Below are 17,691 nucleotides of genomic sequence, written 5' to 3'. Positions count from 1 at the left end.
ACACCTTTTCTTGAGGTTAACTACAAATGCATCAGCAGCAAGGCCAATAGTGTCGGGTCGATGGTTATGATTTTGTCCATAATTCCCAACAGGAATATTATCAACAGTGGTTAATGATGCAGTGCAATCAAGATCTCTTCGAACACATCTCCAATACACTCTATTGTTCCTTCTTGTCTTAATGGAATATTTATAGCCCGCATTTAGGAGATAGTGACACACTCTTCCATTCTCCAGAAAATCCACCTGTATCTGTGCATTGGCCATAGTAAAGTGTGAAGCGATATCTTTGAAGTTTACCAAACACAGGTAAGTGACAACTTTTTACCTGGAACTTACCTGGTGGTCACTCAGGTATGACCAAGCCTGGCCAAGGTGTGAAAATAGAAATGTTGGCCAGAGTGGAATGGTGTTCAATCAGAATGTTGGCTAGACTGGAATGAACCCTATTTCTCACCTAAAATATCATATGTTGGCTAGACTGGAAGACACCATGACTACCACAACCAATGAAAAACGCTTCAGGGTAAGATTACAGTAATATATATATGCAAAAATATTACACGGGCGAATTCACTAGATTATAGGCTTATTATGCGATAAATTGAAATTTTAAAAGATAAAGAATATTGTAAGTTTACATCTTGTTTCCAATACCTTTATTCACGTTTCCCAAATGATTTTATTGCAAAACTTTCTGAAATATTAATACTTTAGATAATAATTCAATAATGAAATAAATGCAACTTTTTTTTTAATTTAAAATTCTTATAATGACATCTTCACAAATCAGCAAGGGTTTCTCTTTTTACGTTAATCCACCTGCTAAATCCTCTGACAATACGCGTACGTCTATATCATACTTGTAGGTCAAAATAATTGCCACAATATTAGCATCCATTAACTTTTGATTATGAGAAAATAAAACTAAAAATGATCATGTAAAAATAAATAAATAAGTTTTTATGGAAAGCTATTTTTTATAGACAGTCTTTGCCAGTTTATGTATAGTAGCTCATCAACTATAATTGCAACAGGATTCCTGTCTAATGCATAATGGTTAAATTTAATATAGAATCACGTATTAATAACTATGTCCTGAATATATTCATACCTCAAACAATGTGCGTTTCATTAACATATTGTTTAATGTTTTTTTTTATTATTATTATCTAGGATAGAAAGCTAGTATAAATGCTGCTATTCATAGAGATCAAAGAAAAAACCCGGGTTTTTTTTCCTGGATCTCTATGAATAGCAGCATGCCTTTTTAGTTCACTTCTTGTATTTTCTATAATAAAATAATCAGTGGTCTATGTAAAATTGTTTAAACACTCGATATATTGTGTAAATGAAACCGTTAAATGGAAAACAAGTATCATTCGCACTTCTCACTACAAGGTCCATGTTTATATTTAAGTCGTTATAAAACTATTGATGGTTGTTGTTAGTGCTTAAGAAGTCCATCGTATGTAAAATCATAGACTGGCCCCCTGTCTCTAGAATATTAAAATTATAAATGAAATTGAGCTTTATGATTTTGATCCCTAGGATATGTCTGATTCTAGAGACCCTAAGTTTCAAACTAGGGGCAGATAATCTGGTATTAGAATTTAGCTTGGCAATTCTTAAAAAAAAAAAACTTAGGGTCTGGTGGCCAGTAAGTTTCAAACTAGGGGCAGATAATCTGGTATTAGAATTTAGCTTGGTAATTCTTAGAAAAAAACCCAACTTAGGGTCTGGTGGCCAGTCTAGTAAAACCAAGGTAGTTTTAAGTTCTCTGGGGCTATTTATAGCCAGCGGTCGAAAAATTTGCTGCTTTAATTGCACCTTGTACACAGATGTTTAGCCTAACTGTTCATTCATGGCTGTATGATGTGTTGCCATATATATTGTATTGCAAAGTTGTTGTGTTGGTAACAATAGGAATAACCGATATCAACTGGAATTCTTTTGATTTCAGAAAATTTAAGTTTAAATGTCTATTTTAAGTAACAATGGTGATGTATAAGCTATACCTCCTCTATAAACGTTGTACACATGTATGACTTTACTATTTCTCCCCTTATCAACCACAATTATAGCAGCGTGCGCTGTGCGCCAGCTCAAATAGGGGTCATTTTGACTGCTGTTCTTCGCTATCTGATAAGGCCTATGACTAAAATATTCCTTTCTTTTTCTATACAAGAGGCCCAATGGGCCTGTATCGCTCACCTGGCTCTACAGCAACTTTGAAGTGGAGTGAGGTCATTTCTACAGATACTATGCTGATTACCTCTTTATTCAAATATCATAGTAAGCTAGGTTTATTCATATTAATAAATTTTCTAGTCCTACATTCCAGCATTCTATTGGCCTAATATCAGGTCTCGGAGGCTCTTGGCTATCGCAAAATTATTGTTTACAGATTTAAGCCGATTTCACCCCTGTGACCTTGAATGTAGGTCAAGGTCATTTATTTGAACAAAATTGGTAGCACTTCACCCCAGCATGCTAAAAGCCTAATATCAAGTCCCTGGGCCTCTTGGTTATTAAGGAGAAGTCAATTGAAGATTATAGCCTATTTGAACAATGTGACATTTAGTGACCTTGAATGAAGGTCATTTATTTGAACAAACTTTGGAGCCCTTTACCAAAGCATGCTACAGGCCAAATGTCAAGTCCCTGGGCCTCTTGGTTATTGAGAAGAAGTCGTTTGAAGATTATAGGCTATTTGACCCATGTGACCTTGAATGAAGGTCAAGGTCATTTATTTGAACAAACTTTGTAGCCCTTCACCCCAGCATGCTACAGGCCCAATATCAAGTCCCTGGGCCTCTTGGTTATTGAGAAGAAGTTGTTTGAAGATTATAGGCTATTTGACCCATGTGACCTTGAATGAAGGTCAAGGTCATTTATTTGAACAAACTTTGTAGCCCTTCACCCCAGCATGCTACAGGCCCAATATCAAGTCCCTGGGCCTCTTGGTTATTGAGAAGAAGTTGTTTAAATAAAAAAGTTGACGCCGGACAGCCCAACGGACGGACGGACGGACGACGGATGCCGCACCACGTCATAAGCTCACTTGCCCTTCAGGGCAGGTGAGCTAAAAACTAGTAAATATGAACGTATTTTAAATAATTGCAATTCTCTCAAATGTAAACATGCAGATACTCAAAATGTCCACTATAACTATAGTTTATAACGTACAAATATTGACAACATTAACATCATTTGGACGACGACAGCTATAGAAATAAAAATGATCATAAATGGTACGAGGTTATAGGACTCTTGTTTGTCATCGAAAAGTTCAACGTACATTTTGGGTACAATATTATGCATGACACCAGACACAGCATGTTTATACAAAATTAGTTCCCCTTCACTCAGGTGCCTTCAGACCAATTTTGGTCAAAATCAACTACATGTCCATGACTACGTACATTTTTTAGTAGCAATTTTTGGGAAAAGTTTACGGAAAAAAGGACACCCAAATAATTGCATTCAATCTCCCTCAGACTAAAAACACAAGACATGAGGTTTACATAGTTCCCTTTTATTTCTCATCTTTGCAAGTACGGAAGACAAACTACAACTTATCTTCCTCTGTCAATATCATTATAATTGTATACATCCTTCCATCACAAGCACACATACATGTATATACATGCTACACGACCTGCTACTTCCTGGTAAAGAACCTACACGACAGTACATGTACACCGGTAACAAATGCTACATCTCGTATTACGAACTCCATTATCATCATAAAATTGCCAAACATTTTTGACCTACATGACAACCTCTACTTTCTTGATTATAAGTGCTAGGCAAAAACATTAGCTTCTTAAATCTATACAATGTACTTTTGTTTTATCATTAATATTTCATATTGACTAATAAAGTCAGGTTCAAGTTCAAATTCATTTTCTGGGATATAGCCAGAAATGGTATTTTAAATATTCATATGTCTACTGATGAAACGAAGGGCCAAAGTAATAAAGACCTGATTCACTGAATATCTAGCTGAAAATTTCATATGTAATGCTGAAGGAGGATGAGAGAATCCATTGAAGATGTTCATAATTATGGTAATTAACCACACAGTCACAGATTTGTATACGCAAACTTAGAAAACAAGTTTAAGTCAATTACTATCATTTATAATTACTTAGAGAGGTTGATCTATATATATAACTGTTAATTCAGGAATAAATGTTTAGGAAATTGTAACAAAGTCATATGGTAAAGTAAATGCATTTCAATTATGACTGAATTGGGCACACACAAAAAGAGAAACACAATATTTCAGGCATTATTATATAATATTATGGCATGCATAGCAGTGAAGGATGATTTTTAAGTTCTTCCTGAGGTAAATCCAGTTTATATAGGAGTTTGTTTATAAGTCTGTGGTATGTGAGTCTACCACGGTATATTGCTTTACTGAAAGTGAAAATAAATGGAAACATACAAATCTAGACAAAGGTGAAATATCACAAAGTTCACAAGCACCAAGCACAAATACTAAAGCATTGAACTGATTTCAGTTGGAAGTTATGGGCCGATGAATGCCAACCGGACAAAGGCAAATTTAATGAAGCCGCGCTACCGATTCATGTTGAAATTGCCTTTGTCCAGTTGGCATTCATTGGCTCATTACTTCCAACTGAAAGCAGTTCAATGCTTATATTTACATTTGACAACGATTTTTAAAGACTATATCCAGGAATTTCGCTCCGACGATGAATGGACAAATTATTATCCTCAGACGGAACAGCCATCTTTGGTTATCGCCGACGTGACAATTATGACATCATTATAATAATGACGTCATGATAAAGATTTGGAAGTTATGGACTCGTAACCTTGGACTCGTGAGCTTGGTAAAGTTATATAGAGGGGCTGCAGTGTAAATGTAAATATATAATAGTGCGTGTTAAAATGAAGCCTCGTCTACATATTAGTTTCCTTATCATATGTAAATTTATCTGCTACAAAAATAACCTGTTTGGGATCTCATGTAAATTTAAAATGCAAAACTCGGGCTTTCTAGCTCTACTTGTTTTAATTCTTATAGTAAACAGGCTGTATTATTTCGATAATCCATGGTAATTTGCATGGTTTCAACTTGTTCATATTGATTAGTACACAATTAAATCAATTCATAATGCTCCTCTATAGGCGCAGGTGTTACGTACCAATTTACCTAATACACACGTATGCCCAAAGACAAAGCTAGCATTCGCCACAGGTGTTGATATCACGGTCAGTTGGCCAGGCACCTGTTGTGTTCGCTCAGGTTAGGCTGGTTAACAGAAGTTATTTTGGGTATATTTTAACCATTCTGGAAACAAAACCGGTTTGGTATTGAGAATTCAGAGGGATCGGTATTGGGAAGTTTCTATCACTTCTAATAAAGAAGGATCAATTCCGTACATCACCATTTCGATAAGTTTCTATCACTTCTAATAAAGAAGGATCAATTCCGTACATCACCATTTCGATAAGTTTCTATCACTTCTAATAAAGAAGGATCAATTCCGTACATCACCATTTCGATAAGTTTCTATCACTTCTAATAAAGAACGATCAATTCCGTACATCACCATTTCGATAAGTTTCTATCACTTCTAATAAAGAAGGATCAATTCCGTACATCACCATTTCGATCAGTTTCTGTCACTTCTAATAAAGAACGATCAATTCCGTACATCACCATTTCGATCAGTTTCTATCACTTCTAATAAAGAAGGATCGATTCCGTACATCACCATTTCGATCAGTTTCTGTCACTTCTTATAAAGAAGGATCGATTCCGTACATCACCATTTCGATCAGTATCAAGAGGTGATTGCTTTTGAGAAGCTGCACTGTACTCGCTTATAAAATTTCATCAAATTCCGATCATTTTAACAGGTTATCATGGAGATAATAGAAAAATGGACGTACAGTCAGACAAAGTGATCAATGATGGTGAATTTACATTTTCTGAAGACAGCAACCCTATTCTTGAAAACAACTATTAATCATTTTTTTTGTAAAGATAATGCCGGATTCCGACAGAGAGATAATTGCAAATAAAACATCAGTCTCGGACACAACTGATAAACTAGCTCACACTTTTGTATATCTATATAATATATGGTCTACTAAAGACATATGAACTGTTACATAATAATGAACGGTCACTTAATGAACTAAACATCATTAATTAATGAAACAACTGAAATTAAATCACGAACAGTCACTAACACATTTGTAAACAATTCAACTGTCACTAAAATATAACATATTTGTACATAATCCAACTGTCACTGATACATTTGTACACAATCCAACTGTCACTAATACATTTGTACACAATCCAACTGTCTCCCAATAGTTTTGTACACAATTCAACTCTCACTAATACATTTGTACACAATTCATCTGTCACTTATACATTTGTACACAATCCAACTGTCACTAATACATTTGTACACAATCCAACTGTCACTTATACATTTGTACACAATTCAACTGTCACTTATACATTTGTACACAATCCAACTGTCACTAATACTTTTGTACACAATCCAACTGTCACTTAAACATTTGTACACAATTCAACTGTCACTGATACATTTGTACATAATCCAACTGTCTCCAAAAGTTTTGTACACAATCCAACTGTCACTTATACATTTGTACACAATCCAACTGTCACTTATACATTTGTACACAATCCAACTGTCACTAATATATTTGTACACAATCCAACTGTCATTAATACATTTGTACACAATCCAACTGTCACTAATACATTTGTACACAATCCAACTGTCACTAATACATTTGTACACAATCCAACTGTCACTTAAACATTTGTACACAATCCAACTGTCACTTATACATTTGTACACAATCCAACTGTCACTAATACATTTGTACACAATCCAACTGTCACTTAAACATTTGTACACAATCCAACTGTCACTTATACATTTGTACACAATCCAACTGTCACTTAAACATTTGTACACAATCCAACTGTCACTTATACATTTGTACACAATCCAACTGTCACTAATACATTTGTACACAATCCAACTGTCACTTAAACATTTGTACACAATCCAACTGTCACTTATACATTTATACACAATTCAACTGTCACTAATACATTTGTACATAATCTAACATACTATATACAACCATCATCAAGAAACATTCATTAGCCTACCGTTGTCAATCAATACTAAATTGTTACATCCAAAACAATAATCCGGTCAAAATATTCACAAAATTGGATATATTTCACTAAGCTGCTGAAGTTCCAAACAAATATACATTTTCTGCAACATTGCTGAATTGTTATTTAGGATGTAAAAATGTAGCTTTGAGCAGTTTTCAGATTTTGAAGGTTGACATACAGATACACACAATGCACAAGGAATGTTGATGTTGAAATAAAATATTTATACAATTGTGCACTACAACATGTAAATAAAATACAAATAAATTTTACACATGGTCTGACAGATAATTCAATTTTCTCACTATTATTACTTAAAATAGATCAATCTACATAATAAACTTGTGAAGGATTGATGACACATGTATTACTTTCCAAAACAAGACACTTGGTCTCAGGTGACCTAAAAATGTTAATGTAACCTACGAAATATAATTTAAACAACTAATTGTAACCTAATCTTAATGGCAAATAATGTTATTGAATACTGTACAATTTATAAATTAACACTCTAATTTAACCCAGATATATGATATGCAATCTATGTAAATTTTTTTTATAAATGTCGAACCCAACTGTCTTTACTATCTAACAGACTATACATGTATATATAATGGGTATATAAATTATGTGGAAGTTGCAACATCCATGAGTAGATACATCACATCTAACAAGTAACATTATAGAAAAAATAAAAAGGAAGACAATTCTATAATTGAACTAAATCATAATAAATACACCATGGTCCATTTAAAAATGAAATACCAGACATCAAACTAAACAAAACACCTACAATGATATGTTTTTGACCCCTTTCTGTGTGAGACAGACCTAGGGGGACCTAAATCTGAAGATTCTTTTACTGACAAACTTGAGAGTATCTTTATTCTTATCCCAAGAGTTGAGATCAATTCTTGTCACGTACATTCAAGGGGATGAATGGTTATTTTTCTCTTCCGTCATCATTATGTAATGTTGACATGACATCCATACAGGAAAGTGTTGTTGTGACATTTTTGAGTTGTTATTTTGACATCATACAAAAATTTGCCTTTCTCAGTAGCTACTCCAAATATGTCTGCCGGATATACTGTGCAAAGGAGGATAACTCTAAAATAGGGGAGGTCAAAAATATCTTGACGTTGCGAAAATATTCACACCGCAAAGACTTTGGAAGCTGGCTAAGCGAAAATTTCCGCACGCGAAAATATCCACTTTTACAGTAAGAGAAAAATAATAATTCTTCCACTGAGTGAGACAGAGGGATCTCAATTCTCTTGAGCTGTCAAACACTGGTAATGGGAAGAACTGTGATATTATATAAAAATAATGAATATCACATACATGCATCCTGATCAGATAATGTCAAATTGTAACTGGAAGGTTCAGTTTCTTTATCATGCATTAACATGAGCAATGGTGGAAAAGAAGTACGTAATATATGAAGAATAGGGAAATAACAGCTGCTTGCATTGGTCAGAACTTACTGTAAATATTAGCGTATAGTGCACACTCTTTTTCTTAAGTTGACACGTCCAAAAATTCACTGCGCACTATACGCAGGTACAAGCCTTTGCCGCTCAGATGCATGGATGTCATGAATGTGATATGAGATTTGTAATAGTCGTTTTCTTTGACAGCAGGTTTATGATTTAATACTTTAACATATAAAGCATTTACAATGAAAATATTGATTAAATAAAACAGGAAATAAATACTGTAAAAGTGGAAATATTCGCGGTGTGGAAATTTTCGCTTATTTCGCTATCAGTAAATCTCCGCGAAAATTTCCACACGCGAATATATTAACACATAAAAATACTAAATATAAAAGATACAAGTAAGCGCAAAAATATCTTGACGGCGCGAAAATATCCACACCGCGAACACTTTGGAAGCTGGCTAAGGGAAAATTTCCACACGCGAAAATATCCACTTTTACAGTAGTTATCAGCAATTACAAGGATTTTATCTTAGGTAGGCTACCCGTGTTCTGCACACATACATTCTCAATTGATCAAGTTGCTGTATTTAGGTGCAATACAATGTCATAATGGCTCAATTTACATCAAACAAGATCTAGACTTGAAATGATATATCAGTATATATATAGTTAATTCATTATTCTAGATAAATCACCTTATAAATCCAGAACTTTGCCAGAGACTGATGACGTTCAACATGTTTATTTACGAAAGCTATCTGTAACAGCACGCATGCACAATTTGGTAAGGATAACAGTAATGCACTTGATCTCGTGGGCAGTCACTGACAAACTAGCCCTATAAATAATGACCTGACTGTGAATATTGCTGTGATTCATTGTCTGCACTGCAAAAAATTATCCTATCGACATATTTATTTCATTGATGTAAAAGTAATGACCAGTCTGTCTTATATTCATCTAATTGTACGTACTTGTATGCATTTATATCTATACACATGTTGTAATTTTCTCTTATGGGCTGAAAGGCCTAAGGAATAAATTTGAATTGAATTGACCAGCATATCAATAACAGAAATGTTTCCAATAAAAAAATGGCGGCTACTGTTACAGCCTACACTTGTACTCAGCTTGCCAGTCAGTCAAGCCAATAATTGGGCCTGATTAGCTTTGTATATATCATGAACAGATACCACAAAAGGTCATACTAGCATAAAAATCACAAGCTAATTGGGGTAGGATTAATTATTTTGTTTGTACAAACATCGTAGATGGGACCACGCACTACCATTTGCAAGCTGACTATAGACCTATATCACGTTCATTTCTATCCTTTCATGCTGGAGTCAAAAGATCATTCAAAAACGTGCCTGCGCACTATACACGAGTGCACTCTATACACGCAAATTTACGGTAATCATTAATCTTCAATGTTCATTTCAAAATTCTTAACCCTTGAGTAAAATTTAGATATCCTCAACACAGTAACAATGAGTTACGAGGCTTTGTGGGTAGAAAGGTGTCAGGAGATAAGGTAGTCTTCGGGTGCAAAGTTGGTCCTGTCTCTCTCGTCTGGTTCCTCTTCTACAGGTTTGACAGCAGTGTCAACCAAAATGTTGGATTTCTCAACCTACAGAATGGAAATACAAGAGCTGTTGGAGAACAGCATAGCTCGTCTCGCAAATGTTTGTGAATAAATAACTAAAATATTTGCAAATTGCATTAATACTATTTATATTGTTTACTTGATTAGATTGTGTTTTGTGAATTCATGCAATTTTCAAAACCATACCAATTTATATATATATAAATTATTTATTGACAAACATTCGGGAGACAAGCTATGCTGTTGTATGTAATTGCTTTTGGACCTATTTTTTTAATTTTTTGATAAAATATTATCCTTATGAGAATTGTCTCCCTTGAAAAATGTGGACCGGTATAAATTGTCTAATGTGAGCATTTCTACATTGTTTTTCTTTCCTTCAGTTTCACTCCAAGAAGGGATAGTGTAACTCCAGAGGGACTCTTTTACCAAAATATCAGCACCCTAGTACAATCATAAAGTGATGTATTAATAGCTTCCAACACTTGCACAAAAATTTTAAAAATCTGTTATTTCCCCCAAAAAATCTTTCAATTTAACTTTTTTAAAGTTTTACTCCAGGAAGGGATTGTCTTACTCCATAGGGACTCTATTGCCAAATATCAGCAACCTAGTACAATTATAAAGTGATGTATTAAAACCTTTTAACACTTGCACCAAAAACTTAATGCAGAATTTTTTTTCAAAAATTTGTTTTTTTCACAAAAAATCTTTTAGTTTTACTCTGGCAGGGGATAGTTTAACCCCTACAGGGACCATATTACCATAAATGACTATGCCTTTCAACACTTGCACCAAAAACTTAACATTTGAAAAAACAACGGCGACGCCGACGCCGGAGTGACAACACAAGCTCTCACTCTTCTTCAAAGAGATGAACTAAAAATTGTATATTTCCAGCATAAGATTTATATATAATTTTAAATTGGGTCAGCTGAATTTTATGTAAATTTTCCAACAAATTTATTTAAAATACAAAAGGAGTCCTCAACATTATTCTGTGTCGATCATCAAATGTATTATTATATTTTTACTTTAATTTCTAAAAAATATACATGCTTATGATGTAAAAGAAAATTAATATAAAAATAATTTAAACTTTAAGCACTTTTTAAAATGTTGTTATTTGCTACATTTGTATGTAACTTTTAAGTCATAACATGAAAAACAAATTTCAACCTTTCCAAAATCATAATATACATGTATATCGTACAGTATGTGAAGTGTGAATAACAACCATTATCCGCCTCAACCTTTGGTCACTTTTTTACCTCAGTGTAAAATTTTGTGAATTAAACATCCTGACCAAATTTCTTGCAAATCATTCAATAAATACTGTAGTTATCTGCCTGGAACAAAGCGTGCCAGATGGACAGATAGAACAATTAGTTATAGGGAACAACCAACCAATTGAAAAAATATATTTTTGAAACAGCCCCTGTGTATAGAAAGTTGAGCCAAGGATAAAATGTCTGACAGCCACTGATTGGCCAGTATGTTATGAAGTGAGAAAATAGATATGTAGCCTGATAGGTTACTATCAATAAGAAATGTTGATATAAATTTCGTAAGTCCGATTGGTTTTTTTCCCAAAAGTTCACGTAATGATAGTAAACAGGTAAACATTTAAGATTTTTGAGAATTTTTACTGCGAAATTCACCTTTTTTCAAAATGGCTACCCTGGAGAAAATTTGAGCTGGAGGACCCAACTTTTTTTTTTGATTAGGTGTTATATCAGACCCTAAACTTTTGTTATAAACCATAATCGTCATATTCAATTCAAGAATTTGAATGAAATACTCCAAAACGTTAACACTAAAGTCTATGGGAAAACAATTGGTTGGTTGGTCTCTTATAAGGGAATAGCTCATAGTGAGCCATATATTGAGATTACATACCTCTTCTTGTAGAGCAATGTAATTCTCAACCTTGTCAACTGCCTGGTTTTCAAACATGAACTCATTGGTGAATTCCACACCATCCGACTGCATAATGGCATCGTCCATACACTGCAGTACGAGTGCCCGCATGTATACACTTGGGTGCTGTGTATCGCTGAGTTCCTGGGTGATGAAGTTACATCTCTGTTCTATCGGCATAACCTGATGCTCTGTCCTGTTGTATACAATGGGTTGATAAAACAAAAGATGTTTGCAATCACTTCTTTAGATTGAAACAACTTTCTTTACTTTTTGTATGCTAGATATACAGACTATCACAATAATATAAGGTCATGAAGACTTTCTGTTTACAACTTCGATGAGCATTTAGATGACTTGACATTCAACTTCCTCATAATGACCTTGAACTTGGAGCATGTACATTATTTTATGAAATTTTGTAGCAAACCTTGATATGATCAGATATAAACATCAGGATATGTAAGACAAAATATTGTATGGTAAGGGGTGCATTTAGAGTAAGATCTCCACCATGTCATTTGTGCATCATAAAAAGTAGCTGGTTAAAGTAAAATCACCTACTATTTCATTCAGGAAATCGTCTCCCTGATTCACAAATCACGTAACTTTTCAGCTTATTTTAACAATATCAAAAGAATCGTGGCAACGGTTGAATAATTATCTTTTTTTTTTAAACTCTTAAGATTCATGTTATTGTGCTTTCTATACTTTGCAAAATTTTGTATAATTTCCAAGTGGCCCCATCACACTAACTTCAGATTTTGTAATTATTTTAAGATTTCCACATGGCCAATTGCTGTCTGTACAAACCAGCTGAATATATATGAGTTATACATGACCCAATGCTGATTGTATACTGACAAGACTCAAATGATTTCCACATGCCCCATAGCTGTCTATATTTATATAATTACCAGCTGACTATATACGATTTCCACATGGCCCGTCACTGTTTGTACTTACCAGACTTCATATGATTTCCACATGGCCCATCACTGTTTGTACTTACCAGACTTAATACGATTTCCACATGGCCCATCACTGTTTGTACTTACTTTATATGTACCAGACTTCATACGATTTCCACATGGCCCATCACTGTTTGTACTTACCAGACTTCATACGATTTCCACATGGCCCATCACTGTTTGTACTTACCAGACTTAATACGATTTCCACATGGCCCATCACTGTTTGTACTTACCAGACTTCATACGATTTCCACATGGCCCATCACTGTTTGCACCTACCAGACTTCATACGATTTCCACACATGGCCCATCACTGTTTGTACTTACCAGACTTCATACGATTTCCACATGGCCCATCACTGTTTGTACTTACCAGACTTCATACGATTTCCACATGGCCCATTACTGTTTGTACTTACCAGACTTCATATGATTTCCACATGGCCCATTACTGTTTGTACTTACCAGACTTCATACAATTTCCACATGGCCCATCGCTGTTTGTACTTACCAGACTTCATATGATTTCCACATGGCCCGTCAATGTTTGTACTTACCAGACTTCATACGATTTCCACATGGCCCATCACTGTTTGTACTTACCAGACTTCATACGATTTCCACATGGCCCATTACTGTTTGTACTTACCAGACTTCATATGATTTCCACATGGCCCATTACTGTTTGTACTTACCAGACTTCATACGATTTCCACACATGGCCCATCACTGTTTGTACTTACCAGACTTCATACGATTTCCACATGGCCCGTCGCTGTCTATAGGTGTTGGTGTCAGTGAAGCTGATCACAGAGATGTAGTTGATTTTCTACAAACAAAAATATAATCTCCCTGATCAATCTTTTATTGTTATAATTTCAATATCTTTCAGAATAACTTAACACTGTTTGCATTAATTTGTATCATGGATCTGCCTTTCTCATCTGGGGAGCAGAGTGACAATGGAAAATGTAACTTAGAATCACTTTTGAGCTAAGCTTCAAATTAAATGTTACTGTTCAAAAAAGAACTTGTTTGAAAGTTTCACTAGAAGTGTTCTCTGAGAGAGACACAGTAATTGATAGATCTTTACATGTAACATCATGATGTTTGCATACATTATAAGCATACTGGGTATTGCTTAAGCATTTCTTACATGTCCTGCCTGCCCCTGCTAAAAAAAATCCAGTGACCTTGACCCGAAAAAACCTGAAAGTCAAACTTGTCCAAAATATTATGGTTGTTTATCATTGCATTTGATCAAAATCCCTCAAAGAATGAATTCGCTAGATAACGACAAACTTTGGCACTAACTACATGTGTAGCAGACAGAGGGGCACTAACTACATGTGTACCAGACAGACAGAGGGGCACTAACTACATGTGTACCGGACAGACAGAGGGGCACTAACTACATGTGTACCAGACAGACAGAGGGGCACTAACTACATGTGTACCGGACAGACAGAGGGGCACTAACTACATGTGTACCAGACAGACAGAGGGGCACTAACTACATGTGCACCGGACAGACAGAGGGGCACTAACTACATGTGTACCAGACAGACAGAGGGGCACTAACTACATGTGTACCAGACAGACACAGGGGCACTAACTACATATGTACCGGACAGACAGAGGGGCACTAACTACATGTGTAGCAGACAGAGGGGCACTAACTACATGTGTACCGGACAGAGGGGCACTAACTACATGTGTACCAGACAGAGGGGCACTAACTACATGTGTACTGGACAGACAGAGGGGCACTAACTACATGTGTACCAGACAGACACAGGGGCACTAACTACATATGTACCGGACAGACAGAGGGGCACTAACTACATGTGTAGCAGACAGAGGGGCACTAACTACATGTGTACTGGACAGACAGAGGGGCACTAACTACATGTGTACCAGACAGAGGGGCACTAACTACATGTGTACTGGACAGACAGAGGGGCACTAACTACATGTGTACCAGACAGAGGGGCACTAACTACATGTGTACTGGACAGACAGAGGGGCACTAACTACATGTGTACCGGACAGACAGAGGGGCACTAACTACATGTGTACCAGACAGAGGGGCACTAACTACATGTGTACCGGACAGACAGAGGGGCACTAACTACATGTGTACCAGACAGACAGAGGGGCACTAACTACATGTGCACCGGACAGACAGAGGGGCACTAACTACATGTGTACCAGACAGACAGAGGGGCACTAACTACATGTGTACCAGACAGACACAGGGGCACTAACTACATATGTACCGGACAGACAGAGGGGCACTAACTACATGTGTAGCAGACAGAGGGGCACTAACTACATGTGTACCGGACAGAGGGGCACTAACTACATGTGTACCAGACAGAGGGGCACTAACTACATGTGTACTGGACAGACAGAGGGGCACTAACTACATGTGTACCAGACAGACACAGGGGCACTAACTACATATGTACCGGACAGACAGAGGGGCACTAACTACATGTGTAGCAGACAGAGGGGCACTAACTACATGTGTACTGGACAGACAGAGGGGCACTAACTACATGTGTACCAGACAGAGGGGCACTAACTACATGTGTACTGGACAGACAGAGGGGCACTAACTACATGTGTACCAGACAGAGGGGCACTAACTACATGTGTACTGGACAGACAGAGGGGCACTAACTACATGTGTACCGGACAGACAGAGGGGCACTAACTACATGTGTACCAGACAGAGGGGCACTAACTACATGTGTACTGGACAGACAGAGGGGCACTAACTACATGTGTACCGGACAGACAGAGGGGCACTAACTACATGTGTACCGGACAGACAGAGGGGCACTAACTACATGTGTACCAGACAGACAGAGGGGCACTAACTACATGTGCACCGGACAGACAGAGGGGCACTAACTACATGTGTACCAGACAGACAGAGGGGCACTAACTACATGTGTACCAGACAGACACAGGGGCACTAACTACATATGTACCGGACAGACAGAGGGGCACTAACTACATGTGTAGCAGACAGAGGGGCACTAACTACATGTGTACCGGACAGAGGGGCACTAACTACATGTGTACCAGACAGAGGGGCACTAACTACATGTGTACTGGACAGACAGAGGGGCACTAACTACATGTGTACCAGACAGACACAGGGGCACTAACTACATATGTACCGGACAGACAGAGGGGCACTAACTACATGTGTAGCAGACAGAGGGGCACTAACTACATGTGTACTGGACAGACAGAGGGGCACTAACTACATGTGTACCAGACAGAGGGGCACTAACTACATGTGTACTGGACAGACAGAGGGGCACTAACTACATGTGTACCAGACAGAGGGGCACTAACTACATGTGTACTGGACAGACAGAGGGGCACTAACTACATGTGTACCGGACAGACAGAGGGGCACTAACTACATGTGTACCAGACAGAGGGGCACTAACTACATGTGTACCGGACAGACAGAGGGGCACTAACTACATGTGTACCAGACAGACAGAGGGGCACTAACTACATGTGCACCGGACAGACAGAGGGGCACTAACTACATGTGTACCAGACAGACAGAGGGGCACTAACTACATGTGTACCAGACAGACACAGGGGCACTAACTACATATGTACCGGACAGACAGAGGGGCACTAACTACATGTGTAGCAGACAGAGGGGCACTAACTACATGTGTACCGGACAGAGGGGCACTAACTACATGTGTACCAGACAGAGGGGCACTAACTACATGTGTACTGGACAGACAGAGGGGCACTAACTACATGTGTACCAGACAGACACAGGGGCACTAACTACATATGTACCGGACAGACAGAGGGGCACTAACTACATGTGTAGCAGACAGAGGGGCACTAACTACATGTGTACTGGACAGACAGAGGGGCACTAACTACATGTGTACCAGACAGAGGGGCACTAACTACATGTGTACTGGACAGACAGAGGGGCACTAACTACATGTGTACCAGACAGAGGGGCACTAACTACATGTGTACTGGACAGACAGAGGGGCACTCACTACATGTGTACCGGACAGACAGAGGGGCACTAACTACATGTGTACCAGACAGAGGGGCACTAACTACATGTGTACTGGACAGACAGAGGGGCACTAACTACATGTGTACCGGACAGACAGAGGGGCACTAACTACATGTGTACCGGACAGACAGAGGGGCACTAACTACATGTGTACCAGACAGAGGGGCACTAACTACATGTGTACCAGACAGATAGAGGGGCACTAACTACATGTGTACCGGACAGACAGAGGGGCTCTAACTACATGTGTACCAGACAGATAGAGGGGCACTAACTACATGTGTACCAGACAGAGGGGCACTAACTACATGTGTACCAGACAGACACAGGGGCACTAACTACATGTGTACGGGACAGACAGAGGGGCACTAACTACATGTGTACGGGACAGACAGAGGGGCACTAACTACATGTGTACGGGACAGACAGAGGGGCTCTAACTACATA

General features: G+C 37.4%; 1 protein-coding gene across 1 annotated transcript in view; it reads right to left on the bottom strand.

Annotated features, from left to right (window-relative positions):
- Positions 1-9,073: 9,073 nt before the first annotated feature.
- LOC117342547 overlaps positions 9,074-17,691 on the bottom strand; it is a gene marked incomplete at its 5' end in the record, with an annotated part of 61,612 nt that continues 52,994 nt past the window's right edge. The window contains 3 exon segments of the mRNA XM_033904728.1: positions 9,074-10,293; positions 12,169-12,385; positions 13,907-13,992. Coding sequence (XP_033760619.1) covers positions 10,186-10,293; positions 12,169-12,385; positions 13,907-13,992 — 411 coding nt within the window.

The sequence above is a fragment of the Pecten maximus genome, chromosome 14 (genome assembly GCF_902652985.1).
Source record: "Pecten maximus chromosome 14, xPecMax1.1, whole genome shotgun sequence".
Lineage (NCBI taxonomy): Eukaryota > Metazoa > Mollusca > Bivalvia > Pectinida > Pectinidae > Pecten > Pecten maximus.
Note: the sequence above shows the minus strand (reverse complement) of the source record. Positions and strands in the feature narration are given on the sequence as shown.